We start from the raw sequence: 13,751 nt of genomic DNA on the forward strand, positions 1-13,751 counted from the left end.
GCTCTGGCAGTTAATGACATCAATTCCAAGGCCACTGTGTGCCCAGGGCTTAAGTTTGCTTTCCTCTTTTCAGTCTCAAATGATCTACAGCCATGTTGTCTTGCATAGCTTTTTAGAGGTGTGTAGTGAGATCCAATGACAAAGTTAAGGTGCCAGGAACGTAGTGGTGCCTAAGTTTGAACATAATTTTTCCCCGGGAATGTGACAGTAGAAGTTTCATTGTAGTATTGTTTAACTTTGTAAGTTCAAGTTCAAATATGTCAAAATCCAAAGGAGTTAAAAGTTCAAAATAGGGCGCCTTGGTGGCTCAGTTGGTTAAGCGTCTGCCTTCGGCTCAGGTCGTGATCTCAGGGTCCTGGGATCGAGCCCTGACTCAGGCTCCCTGCTCAGTGGGGAGTCTGCTTCTCCCAGTTCCGCGCCCCCCCCCCCCCCCCCACTTGTGTGCTTGCTCTCATTCACTCTCTACACTCTCTCTTAAAAAAAAAAAAAAAAAAAAAAATTCAAACTAAAATTCTCTTGGCCCTTTCATACATTCATTAATTCAACAAGTGCTTATTGAAAACCCACTCTGGGTACCCTTCTAATCATTGGGGATATTTTGGCGCATAACCTCCCCCCCCAAAATCCTGCCTGCCCTCCTTGAGCTTTCTGGAGACCTCAAGGTAAAAAAAAAAAAAAAAAAAAAAAAACCACAATAAATTCCAATAAGCATATCTTTACCAGGTCCTGTTAGGCTAAAAAGTATTCTTGAAGCCTGGGTGGTGGTTTGTTGTTCTGGAAGCTATAGTCTGGGCTGCTTCACAGGAAGGGCTGCCTTTTGCAGTCTCTGAGGTTGTGCTAGTTCTTAGCCCCCCTGTGTGTGAAGAGGATACAAGTGATCACAGAATAGTCTTCTCCCCTTCCCTTGGCCCCCAAGGCATATTTTGAAAACAACCCAATCCCCTAACCCTGAAATAGTAAGCACGGAAGAAGTACATTCTTAGAACGGGGTTGATGGTGTTCCTGAAGACCGCCGTGCTGGTGCTGCGCCACGTGGGCCCCTGCCTCGTGCCACACCTTTCACTCTTGGACCCACAGCCATTTTCAGTTTCTGCCCCAAGAGCTACTTCTACTGCCTCTTGCTCTGGATGTACTTACAGCTAAGAAACCCAACTCCTGAGGAAGGTTGATCTCTAATATTTAACAGTCCAATCAAGAGCTTCTTGGGGACACTTTGTCGAATAGGGATGTGCACACACAAGCGTGGTATTGTGATTCTTGAGTCCTTGGAAAGACCACGTGGATTCCAGCTTCTCCCATCCATCGGTACCTTTTTTTTTTTTTTTTTTTTAAAGATTTTATTTGACGGAGAGAGACAACGAAAGGGGGAACACAAGCATGGGGAGTGGGAGAGGGAGAAGCAGGCTTCCCAAGGAGCAGGGAGCCCGATGCGGGGCTCGATCCCAGGACCCTGGGATCGTGACCTGAGCCGAAGGCAGACGCTTAACGACTGAGCCACCCAGGCGCCCCCCACCAGTACCTTTTTGTCCTCAAATACAGAGTGGAATTTGGGTGACTCCTAGCCTAGCATTGCCTATCAGACCTATCATTAACAACTGAAAGCTGGGAACATTCTAGTTTTCTGTAGGGCACACAGAAATCTGCTTTGCTGTTTTAAAGCCATAAATACTGTGTTGACCACCAATGTCCTTGAGGACCTGTAAAGACGTTGTTGCCTGGAGTGCGGTTGTGTCTCTCCCTGGTGCCTGCCTCCCGGCTCTCTGCTGTCTTGCTGGGCTCACACGAAGCTTCTGTCTGCCCCCATCTGCCAGGGGTAGTTCAAGGTATATCCATGTGGTCTGCGCGAAAAGGCTGACTGCTAAAAGCCTTTGCTTGTGCCAAGGGCCATGTGGCTTTATTTTAGATGTGCAGCCCAGGCCTTGCTTTCTTCCACTTATGGACTTGTGCAGTCCTCCTTCCATGGAAACGGCCACTTACTGACGGACAGAGTTGCCCAGAGCTGGAGTTTCCTACTCGGATCAAAAGGATGTATGGTCTTAAGCTTAAACTTTCTTGCTCCGTCTGTGCTATTTAAAACCATCATCCTCACTGAAAAAGTGAGCTGGTTGCGAGCTGGTTGCAGGATAGAGGCTGCAAACCTCCAGCATGGAAAAACGTCTGACCTGTGATTGAACCGAAGTGCCCAGCTAGCTACCTTGCTCACGGCAGAAGCCCAGGTTACTCTACGAGTGTTTTGCTCCTGCAGATGTTACTCCTTGCTGATTTCTCATGGTTTGTTGCTTTGTATAATAGATACAGTTTAGAGAGGGCCCAATAAAAAATAACTCCTTTTCAGGGCACCTGGGTGACTCGGTTAAGTGTCTGACTTCAGCTTGGGTCGTGATCTCGGGGTTCTGGGATCGAGCCCCATGTGGGCTCCCTGCTCATCGGAGGGTCTGTTCTCCCTCCCTCTCTGCTTCTCCCCGCCCCCCCAAACTTGTGCGCTTGTTTGCTTGCTCACTTGCTCTTGCTCTCTGTCTCAAATAAATAAAAGATCTTAAAAAAAAAAATTCCTTTTCAGGAGTGCTATCAGGAGTGGCTGAACTGGTTGTTAAAATATATTCTCCTGAAATGGTTTGTGAAAAGCTGCTTCCCCAAAGCCCATATGCTTCTTTGGGTTGCTGCAGCCACTGCAGTCCTTTCTGGATGATTCTGTCGACGTCCCCTGTGGTCCCACACCTGAAGGGTAAATGCCCGGCTCACCGGGGCTCGGGCCTCCAGGACTGTGCTCCGGGGGGCGGACAGCATATGTTCAGCATTGGCTGTTAACCATTATGAGTATTCATGCCTTTTTTTTTCCCCTCTTTCTGGTTATGAGCCATTGAGAAATAAGAGAAAGAGTAAGGCACATATTATGGATGAGATTATAGATGAATTATAATTGCAGATTCTATAATGATAGAATCTTAGCCATAATTATAGATGGATGTAGATGAAAAGTAGTCTGACGGACAGGGCTGTTTTGGAGAGAGACACTGAGCCATCACTGCAGAGCAGAAACCGGGCCAGCCTCTCCTACACCTTTCCGCTGTAGGGACAGATTCTGTTCCTGGAGGTGAGAGTAGAACTTGCGCTGTGTGGGTAGCAGGGTTGGGACTAGGGGAGGGAGGGTAAGGTGAGTGAGACACTGGCCTCAAGTCGGGAGTGTAAGGGGTGCCAAGAAACCTTCAGTGGTAAAGATAAATAATATTTAACATATTATTATAAACTGAATTGAACAAATATAATGAACAAAAATATACATAATGTATTATATAAAATGTATTATATGTAATGTATTTTGTGTGTGTGTATCTCTCTCTCTATAAAACAACAGACAAGATAGGGTTGGTATTCCTGACTTTTCCCTTTGCCTCAGGCTCCAGTATGGCTCGAAGGGGCACTGTTACTGATCATCTTAAATTTAGTGCCAGAGGTGAATGCCACTTACCCCAGTCCTTGCCCAGCTAGTTCTTCCCAGATTTACAGAATCCGTTAATCACTTTATTTCTCCTGGGTGGAATGAGTAAAAAGGACAGAACAGGGCAGGAACATTACACTAACTGAACTCCATCCGCAAGTGGATTTAGAAGCAACATTTTCCATGACTGTAAAACTTTCCAATTTTCTATAGATGGGAATATTCACTCTCAGAGAGGAAAGGACAAAGCCTACAATAGGGTTCAGAGGTAAGGGAAGTCTATCTCTAGTTAGGATAACAAGTTTTACAGTTGGTTGTGGAGGTTGCTGGCTCAGACAGTCCATGAATTGTATTGATCACCTTGACTAGACGGGCATTCTTTTCTCAAAGCTCTCTGCTACATCTTTGTGGCTCCAAGGGTGGTCCATGGACTGAGAGCTTCAGCATCACCAAGGAGATGGAGAGACATGCAGAATCTCAAGCCCTAACCCAGACCTACTGAATGGATCTGCATTTCTTCACAAAAGGTCCAATTGTATGTAACGTCCAACTCCGTTGTGACACTTCCATAGCCTTCGTTTTGAAATCCATTAAACCAACGCTAGCTATCCTCCTGTTTAACATGGCTTCTCTGGCAATCCTTATGCTCTTAGGAAACTGACTACTTGGTATGCTTGTTCTTGGTTCTGAGGGGTAAGATGTGCTTTACTAAACTCTGCGGGAGGAGGCTGAATTGTCAAAAGGTAGGTTGCAGGAGCTAATTTAAGAATTCAAACGTAAACTGGAAAATGGTACTATGATGGGGCTTAGGGGTAAAACTTTTAACACCTTGAACAGTTGGAACAGAAGGGAGAGTTTTATGAATATGTCAATAACACATGATGATTTTTTGTTCGTCTTTATTTTTCACTTCAGAATAAAGTAAAATTGGTAGCTCAGATACTGTACATATGTCTTCTGTTTTAAAATAAGTTCAAGACCAGGTATACTCTGGGTATTGAAGCCTAGAGAGTTTTAGTGCTATGATTTGTGATTTCATAGAAACTTTAAGAACTGGTGTGATTCCATGATTTGAAAGCTAAGAACTGATACGGTTCTATGATTTGAAAGCCATAAATTATAGCTGTGTTTGTATTCAAATCTTACGACTGGTTTGCCATATGTAGACACAAAGAAGGAGTAAAATTAAAGTTTTTTTTTTTTATGGCTATAAAGTACTGAAACTAGTTTTCACATGTGACTTCTGGAAACCTTTATTTCATAACTACCACATGAGGTAGAAAGTTTATCTGTACTAAGTTCAAATTACTGGGTTAGACATTATAGGTAACAGGAAGATGTAAAAGATACCTACTGATGCCCCTACTGAGTTTATAGTTCAGTTGGTGAATAAAGCACACAACTGTTATATAACCTACTAGTAATGTTCTAGCAACCAGTTTGGCCAAGTCATGGAGTTTGTTTTCTCACTTGTAAAATGATGATGTTTGAATTAGAACTTTAAAATATTTTCTAGTATTAATACAATGACAGTGAATTCGATTCTATCATAAGGACTTAATTTATATAATGATTTATCTTTTTAGATATGTCTGTTCAGTGTAATAACTGATGGAATTTCTACCTTTGGAGAACAAATAATCATTCTTCTTAAGATTTAGAAAGTAATCTTTTTTCCAAAAGTGTTGAAATAGCTCAAATCTTACACTAGCAGTTCTTTCCAATGGCCATTTTTTTTTTTTTTGGTACAGATTAATTTTTAACCTTGCGAATCATTATAAAAATGTATATTTTGGTAACCTTTCTATTCAAGAGGAGCTAGTCTATCATATTCTCAAATCTTAGTAAGTAGGGAATTTGTTCTCTCTCCTCCAAATGTTCCCTGAAGAAGATCTCTTTATCTTCCCAAATGGCATTCTTAAAAAGGAAACTTGATCATTCTACTTTGTTCTGGCAGATAATGCTGCTGAAAGATAACTTGAGAAATTAACTCTTTAGGTGAGAATGACTTCTTCCAACTTTTTTGCCTTTTTTCCTTTTTTAAACTTTTGATTTTGCTTTAATAAAAAACATTACCCAAATAGTAACTTTGAAGGTGTCACAAATGATATTGCAATTACAGAAATACAAAGACATTACTTCATGGATAGGGTGAGATTATCAAAGAATATGAGTCCAGCATGTAGTAGAAACTTAGGTACTGTTCTTTAAGTGGGAGAGGGATGAAATTGGCCATCAGACAAAATGGCTGACTTTCAACTTTTTTGACAAAGTTCCTGAGGGAATCCTGATAACCCTTTCCTGACCACGGCTTTATCTTCATAGTGATGACTTGAAGCTGTTGTTTTCTTTGGTGAATGTTGATCTTCCAATTATTTCTGGAACTGATAAGCTTAAGAATTTTTTAGTATCTAAATCTTTGTACCACAATTCTTTACTCCTAGCTACTAAGGTAGAAAACACTTCTGTAAATTCATTCCCTATCAAAACTCTCCTGAAGTACTACTTCTCATTGCATTTTTTTTGGTGTTTTTTTTTTTTTTTTTAATATTTTTACTCACCTGTTTTGGTTTTTTTTTAATTAAAAAAAAAAATCATAAACCAAGTATACTAAGCAGTCATGTGAAAGTTGGAGTGGTCAATGGGTTCTTTACATTTTCATTACTCTTCGTAAACTACTGACTTGTAAATCTAAAACACTTAAACTTCAGTGGAATTTCACAACTATTAGAAATGTTTTTATACTATAATGACCTGGAAAAATGCTGAATAAAATACATGAACTTTAAAAGTAAAAAACTCAGGTCATATATTTATTATGTGCATATATTAATGTGTATATATAAGGAATCCTCCCCTTCCCCTTTCACCTAACAGTTTGGCAAACTAGATCAAGAGCCTTAAAAAAATCATTTCTTTGGCTTGGTTATGCTTATATTTCTAGGAAGTTTTTCCAAAGGAAATAATCACAGGTAGTCAAAGATTGCAAAAATGTTGAGTGTTATTTATGAAGGAGAAAAACGTAAAAAAAAAACTAAATGTAGAATGTCCGTATCCTATTAAACATTTGTATTCTGTTCACTTATTTTACTTATTTTTTTTTAAAGATTTTATTTATTTATTTGACAGAGACACAGCGAGAGAGGGAACATAAGCAGGGGGAGTGGGAGAGGGAGAGGCAGGCTCCTGGCCGAGCAGGGAGCCCGATGTGGGTCTTGATCCCAGAACCCCGGGATCATGACCAGAGCTAAAGGCAGACACTCAACTACTGAGCCACCCAGGCACCCCCTATTTGTTTATTTTAAAAATAACTTGAAATGCCTTGACATATGAACCATTTATTTTATTCCGTTTTTATCAGAGTTTTTTTTGTTTTTAATTTTTTTATGTACTTTGGAAGAAGGAGCTCAGGTAGTAAAACTCCTTAACTGAATCTAATGACTGTTTACGTAGACAAATGACTTCTCTGATTTCCATTAAAAGCTTCTGTTTACAGTGCTCATATCTTTTTATACCAGAATCTCTTAAATGAGTATTGACTTTCATGGAAACAGACAAGTGTAACATATTTACTGCTTTTTGAAATTATATTTCACACATGTAAGTCTAAAAAATGAATAAATATACTTCCCGGTTTCAGTATTTAGCTTGAGCATATTTTATACCCCAGGAATAAAAAAAATTGTGTCTTAGAAAAACTTTTATTAAGGTGGTAGCCACACAACTATTACTTCAGTGATTTGTTTATTCACTTAAGAACTATGGTGGAAGGGGCGCCTGGGTGGCTCAGTTGGTTAAGCATCTGCCTTTGGCTCAGGATCGAGCCCCAGTCAGGCTCTCTCCCTCTCTCTCAAATAAAATCTTAAAAAAACAAAACAAAAAAACCTACGGTGGAAAAACAATAAGTAATTGATATTTTCCATCAGTATATAAATCATACAGCCTTGTTTTAGGATTCAGTCTCCTTTTGAGTGTGTGTGATATGCACACATGCATGCTATTGAGCTGAACATTGCAGCCTTTTCTCCCCCCAGTAAAGGTTGGTTTCAGGATGCATGGCCAGAAACACACAGAACGCTGTTAGTGAAGATACAGATCCTTTCAGTTCTTCCATGGTTCCTATTCTTCTTGTTGTATTTAGGTTACTGAAGTTTGATTACAGAGAGAGGATTATAAAATGGAAAAATGAGATCTCTTAATTCACAAATTTACGGGTTACAGAATGCCATTTTCCCCCCTCATGCATGTTTTATTTCTTTAGGACAGAACAGTGACCTCTGATTGACATTAATACCAGGATTAGAAATTCAGTTCCAGTGAACGTATGTCTGTGACTTATTTGCAGTCCTCTCGAGCATCAGGACCTTTTTAAGCACTTCAGTTTGCCCAAAAGCATAATCAAGTCTTAGTTATTTGCAAAAATCATTGGATTTGAAAGCTTTAATGGGTTGTTTTCAGTGATGTTTTTTAAGTGTACAATTCAGTAGTATATTTATAGTATTGTGCGAGCATCACCATAATCTTCAGAACATTTTCATGACTCTCAAAAGAAACACCATCCTAATTAGCCATCACTGTTCATTCCTTTCCCTCATACCCTTTCTCAGCTCTAGAGAATCACTAATCCACTTTGTCTCCATAGACTTGCCTATTCTGGACATTTCATGTAAATATAATACATAATAGGTAGTCTTCTATGACTGGCTTTTTTCACTTAGTATAATATTTTTAAGTTGTAACACTGTATCCAGGTTGTAGATTTCTCAATACTCCATCTTTTTTCTTTTGCCGATTGTTAATTCTGTTGTATGGGTATTGGTAAATAAGTAACAATAAGTTATTACTTATTTACCAGTTAATTGACATTGACTTCTATTTGGCTATTATGACTAATGCTTCTATTAATCATGTACCTTTGTACAAGTGTGTGGGCATATGTTCATTTCTCTTTAGTAGGTACTTGAGAGTAGAAACCCTGTGTCATGTAGTTTAACATTTTTAGGGACTTCCAATAGAGTACCACTTTAACCATTAAGAATCAACTTTTTTTTTTCAACTTTGAAATATGTTCGAGAAAGAGAATGAAAACAAGGCATTGGCATTTCTCTTTTCTTTGATCTTCAGCTCATTTGTTGTGTTTGACAGGTCTGTAGTAATCACTCTCCACGGAAACAATAAGGGACCCTTCTGAATATGAAAAGGCATTATTACTAATTATGTTGGAACAACAGGCATAAATTGGGACTGTCCTCAGCAAATTAGCACCAATGGTTAACCAACAAGAAGGAAAGGCTGTTGTTAGATTGAACTTCCTTCCCTCGTCTGACAAATAAGAATCAATGGGAATATGGAGGCGGTATTTCAGATGTGAAGTCAGTCACAGGGGCAATTTTAGCAGTGTCTCTGTCTTCTGCCCTATTCCCTCAAATAAAAAAACGTCTTTGAAAGGAGGTGACACTTGAGCTAAGGATATCTTTACTCCTATCCACAGGTATATGTTCCAAATACAAAAATAAAGTGATTGAAATTAATCAAATACTTACTTGAATTGATCATTTTATTTCTTCCAGGGAACAACAAATCATTACAACTTCAAAGCATCTTAGAAACTTTCAACTGTGCTAAAACTTGGACGGTTTTTCCTTTCCTCTCATTTGAAAGGATTTCAAGAAGAAATAAGATGGCAGAGTTTTAAAGTTAAGATTCAGGATGAATGATGATAATTCAGATGACAAGACAGAAGATGAACTGCAATCCTTATTTATCAGTGATAAAAATGGAAACACATATGCATACAACCAAAAATCACCACACACACAAAACTCTTCAACCAATAATGTGAATTGGAATTCTGCCAAGCCAGATGAAATGGTGGTTGATTATGAAACCAACTCTGCTGTGGATATTGATGAAAATCTTGCTTTAACCCCTCAGTGTGTGGAAGTACTTGATCAGCAGAAGTCTTCAAGTGAGTTGATTGGTAAGGAGGTGTTCAATATCCATAAAGATTCCACACTTCAGTCTTGTGCACATGTTCTAAATACAGAGGAGCCCAAGTACCTGCCTAAGAATTGTCATTCCCTGGAATCATTTCAGGACCAGAGTGCTGAGACATCTCTGCCTTTTGTGTGGAAACCCAACAATGATGATTTGCACTATACAGACTATCCTACTGCCTTGGAGCTAAACCAAACATTTGACATGACAGTGGATCATGTTAACTGCACCTTTATAACACATCATGCTATTGAAAAGAGTCAGTCTTTGCATACCTCTGGAAATCGGCAGCCAACCGGCACGAGGAGTGGAAATCCATCTTTATCCTGTTCCATTCATACATCTTTGCGTTCTGATAACATACACGTGAGAGATACAAATTATGATCGAGACAGCTTTGAAAACCCACAAGCCACAGAAGCAGAGGCTCAAGACACAACTTACACAGCATTTTCTGATGTGATGCAAACTGATACTGTTGTTCCAGATACTGGCACTCAGTGTCCATATTCTTCAGGACAGGTCACCAGTGACTACACAGATGGGTCACAGCAAAAACTGGTTGGAGAAAAAGAGATACAAGCTCAAACGCCAGTTTCTGAAGGCATGGATGTTCCCAATGGGTCTGTATTACAAGAGTTCTTTTGTTTATCTAAAGTTGAACCAAATAGTGAGACACATTCACAGAGCTCATATGGGCAAGAGAAAATGGGCCAAAATCTAAGAGAAACAGTGTCCAATTGTCTTATAGATGATGAATGCCCTTTACTGGGGCCAGCTTTTGATAAAAATGAAGCCCAAGTGCTGAACCCAGAACACGAAGTCACTGTGGCTGAAGACACACAAAATGCCTCTAATGAAAAGGATTTGGAAACCCAAAATTGTACCACTGAATTGATACTGAGTAGCCCACCAGGACAAAAGATGGCTTCATCAGTTGAACTGAGTTGGGATGCAAATGATATAGTCATTAGCACAAATAACCCAGTTTGCATGTCAACGCCAGTCCTAGATTCCCCAAATGCAACCTTTTCTATTTCACCAATTGAAGGGACCAAGAAATGTAGTAAAGTGGAGAAGAGTCATCGAGAGCTTCGAAATTTACCAAACTTGAAGGGGGCACCTGTGAACATGTCTAAACCTAATCTAGGAAAACTGACAACTAAAATGAATACCCCTGTAGGCAGCAAAGTTAGAAAAACCGAAATTATAAGCTACCCAAGACCAAACTTCAAGAATGTCAAGGCAAAAGTTATGTCTAGACCAGTATTGCAGTCCAAAGACCCTGCTTTATCAAAGGTCACACCCAGACCTCAGTTAAGCAGTGCCTCATCACCCTCATCAGGGTCTTCCTCAAGACAGTTGACAGCTTTGAGCAAAACACCAAGGTCTGACTTGAATGCGGATACAAAAGCAGAAATCCTAATTAACAAGATGCATAAGCAGCAATTTAATAAACTCATTACCAGCCAGGCTGTGCATGTTACAACTCATTCTAAAAATGCTTCACACAAGGTTCCAAGAACAACATCTGCCATGAAATCGAATCAGGAAGATGTTGACAAAGCAAGTTCTAATTCAGCATGTGAGACTGGGTCTGTGGCTACCTTTTTTCAGAAGATCAAAGACATACTCCCCGTTAAAATGGAAAGCACAGGATGTTTGGAAATAACATATGCTTCCAGCATCGATAGGATTAGCCCTGAAAAGAAGGGTGAAAAAGAAAATGGGACACCTATGGAAAAGCAAGAGCTAAAGAAGGAAATTATGAATGAGACCTTTGAATATGGTTCTCTGTTTTTGGTAAGTGAGATTTTTGCTTGCTTTGGGGAAGGGTGGAGGAAGCTGAGAGATGTATTAGCCATTGATTAACACAAATAGTCAATAATATTGCAGACCTAGCTGTGCAAATTTGCTTTCAGGTGTTAATATATTATTCACTTATTCTTTGTCTTGTAAGTTGCACACTTTAGAGTGTTAATTGGTTACAATATAGGAAAACATGGGGAAAAATACAGTATGTTGTATTGCATACCAATGTTCCTTTTAATAAGATGAAAGAACAAGTTACTTTAATATTGTATAATTAGTTATTTGAAGTTAAACATGCGGTTATATTTTGCACTTAGGAAAAAGAGAAAGGTTTGTTTATGAACTTTAAAATGTGTTGGGCCACATTTAAGAAATGGTAGGGCTGGAGAGAGCTAGTAAACAGTATCAACATAAAAATAACTCCTGGTCTCTTCTGGAGGAAGCTGCTCTGGGAAGCGGAGCCCTCGCCTGTGAAAAGGGGGGTTGGAGATTCTGCCTCTGATCAGCCAATGTGCATTTGGTCAAATAGTCTTTGACACCCAGAGGTGAAAGGCTTGGACCAGTAGAAGTCTGAGGTCTCTTGTAGCCCTAACCTATTGATTCCGGATATGTTAAAATAAACAAACCCCTTTTATTCAGGTACACTGTAAAAGCAGGTACACTGTCTATAGCACCTGTCACGTATTTGGGGTGTGTGTGTGTAGGGGGGAGGAGGAGACTAGATAGTTCCATCTAAGCAAAAAATTCACATGCAGTTTAAAGATCGTTTTTCTATAAACATACCTATATTTTTGTCAACAGTGTGTAGAAACTAGTTTTCTGAGTTTTAAAAATGTTGGTCAGACCATTCTGGGGCTTTGTGTACTTGTCCTTAGCACTGATTTTCACAGTAGGGTCTTAACATGGACTTCTGGCCCCACCTAGGCTTTCCTTGGGCTTCTGTCCTCGGGGCCAGGAATGGAGCTGGGTGCCAGGTAGGAAGGCAGATGTGAGACGTCTGCGTTCTCTGTGGAGGGCTCCTGTCTGAGAGGAAAGAAGCACGTAAGGTGGAGTAAAGGGTTGAAGGGCTGTTTTAGAAGTGTTTTGAGGGTATGTGAGGCAATTGTTAGGTCCTTTTTAGGAGATAAGTTAGGAAACCCTGGATATTCCTGAGCTGTATGGGTTTAGAGATGTTTTGGCTTTTCTAACTTTTTTGGGGGAACAATGGTACCCCCACAGTGATGCCTAAATTAATGCCAATGCCTATTTCAAAACTCCGATTTTTAAGTTCTTTTCAAGTCAAACATAGGGAACTTGTTTTATGTCATTTATAATTTGATATTTTGCCAAGTGAAATTATAACCTCTGGTAATTCTAATCAACATTCTTAGTTTGGTGTTTATAGATATACATAAAAACAATACATGTATTCCTCCTTGATTTACGGGAGGCTTTCGTCACGTGTCGACGTCTAACTGCCAGAAAAAACGAGCATAAAGTTTCTCTAAAAAAACATTTGCCATACATATAAATTGGTTGTATAACTTTGAAATTAAAAGTTTTTGTGTGTGTTGAGTAAATCTTAGGCTTTCGATCTATACACATGAGGCATAAAGCTGTTTTTCAGGCTCCTATTGGAGCCAGGTGATAGAATCATCGGGTTGAAATGGATCCCAGGATATCTTGGGGAAGAAGCACTTTTCATTTCTGGAATCTTGCTTAGGATTCCCATATTTTCAGCACAGACACTAATCAAATGGTTTAAAACAAAACAAAAACCCTCATTCTTTACCCATGTCTTAAATGCAGTTCCCTCCAATAGCGCTGGTTCACCTTTTACACATTTTTTTTTTTTTTAAGGTTTTATGGATTTGTCAGAATGCAGGAGCTAGCACACAAGTAGGGGGAGTGGCAGACAGAGGGAGAGGGAGAAGCAGGCTCCCCGCTAAGCAGGGAGCCCCATGCCAGACTCGATCCCGGGATCATGATATGAGCCAAAGGCAGATGCTTAACCGACTGAGCCACTCAGGCATCCCATCACCTCTTACATATTTTCACGTTATCTTGGGGGAAGGGACAGGGCAAACCATTACAGGCCACGGGCTCTGCAGAGAGCTGAATGAGTGAACATTGCTTCGTGCTGACTCAAACTCCCATTTCTTGGTCACTTAAGCAGTACCCAAAGGTTCTAAATCTGCCCTTGATCTTTGATGAGACAGTGCTGGAAGGATGTTAATTTTCGTTGTGCCCTGTTGGTCTGGGGCTAAATTAGGCCTTGAGTTTATGGAATTTTTTTTTTAAGATTTTATTTATTTGACAAAGTCAGAGAGGGAACACAAGCAGGGGGAGCGGGAGAGGAAGAAGCAGGCTTCCCGCTGAGCAGGGAGCCCAGTGTGGGGCTCGATCCTAGGACCCTGGGATCAGGACCTGAGCTGAAGGCAGATGCCTAATGACTGAGCCACCCAGGTGCCCCCCCTCTTTTTTTTTTTTAAAGATTTATTTATTTTAGAGCGAGAGCATGTGC

At 40.0% G+C, this 13,751-nt stretch overlaps 1 protein-coding gene across 4 annotated transcripts in view; it reads left to right on the plus strand.

The window, feature by feature from the left end:
* Window positions 1-13,751, plus strand: part of MTUS1 (microtubule associated scaffold protein 1) — a 166,471-nt gene that overhangs the window by 42,383 nt on the left and 110,337 nt on the right. For all 4 annotated transcript variants that reach the window (XM_073902364.1, XM_073902366.1, XM_073902363.1 and 1 more), the window contains one exon: window positions 9,010-11,239. In XM_073902364.1, the coding sequence (XP_073758465.1) occupies window positions 9,149-11,239 (2,091 nt within the window). In that variant the 5' untranslated portion in view covers window positions 9,010-9,148. The remainder of the gene's footprint in view (window positions 1-9,009; window positions 11,240-13,751) is intronic.

Source organism: Callorhinus ursinus, unplaced genomic scaffold, assembly GCF_003265705.2.
Source record: "Callorhinus ursinus isolate GAN/ISIS: 27379988/994484 unplaced genomic scaffold, GSC_fseal_2.0 scaffold17, whole genome shotgun sequence".
NCBI classification, from domain to species: Eukaryota; Metazoa; Chordata; class Mammalia; order Carnivora; family Otariidae; genus Callorhinus; species Callorhinus ursinus.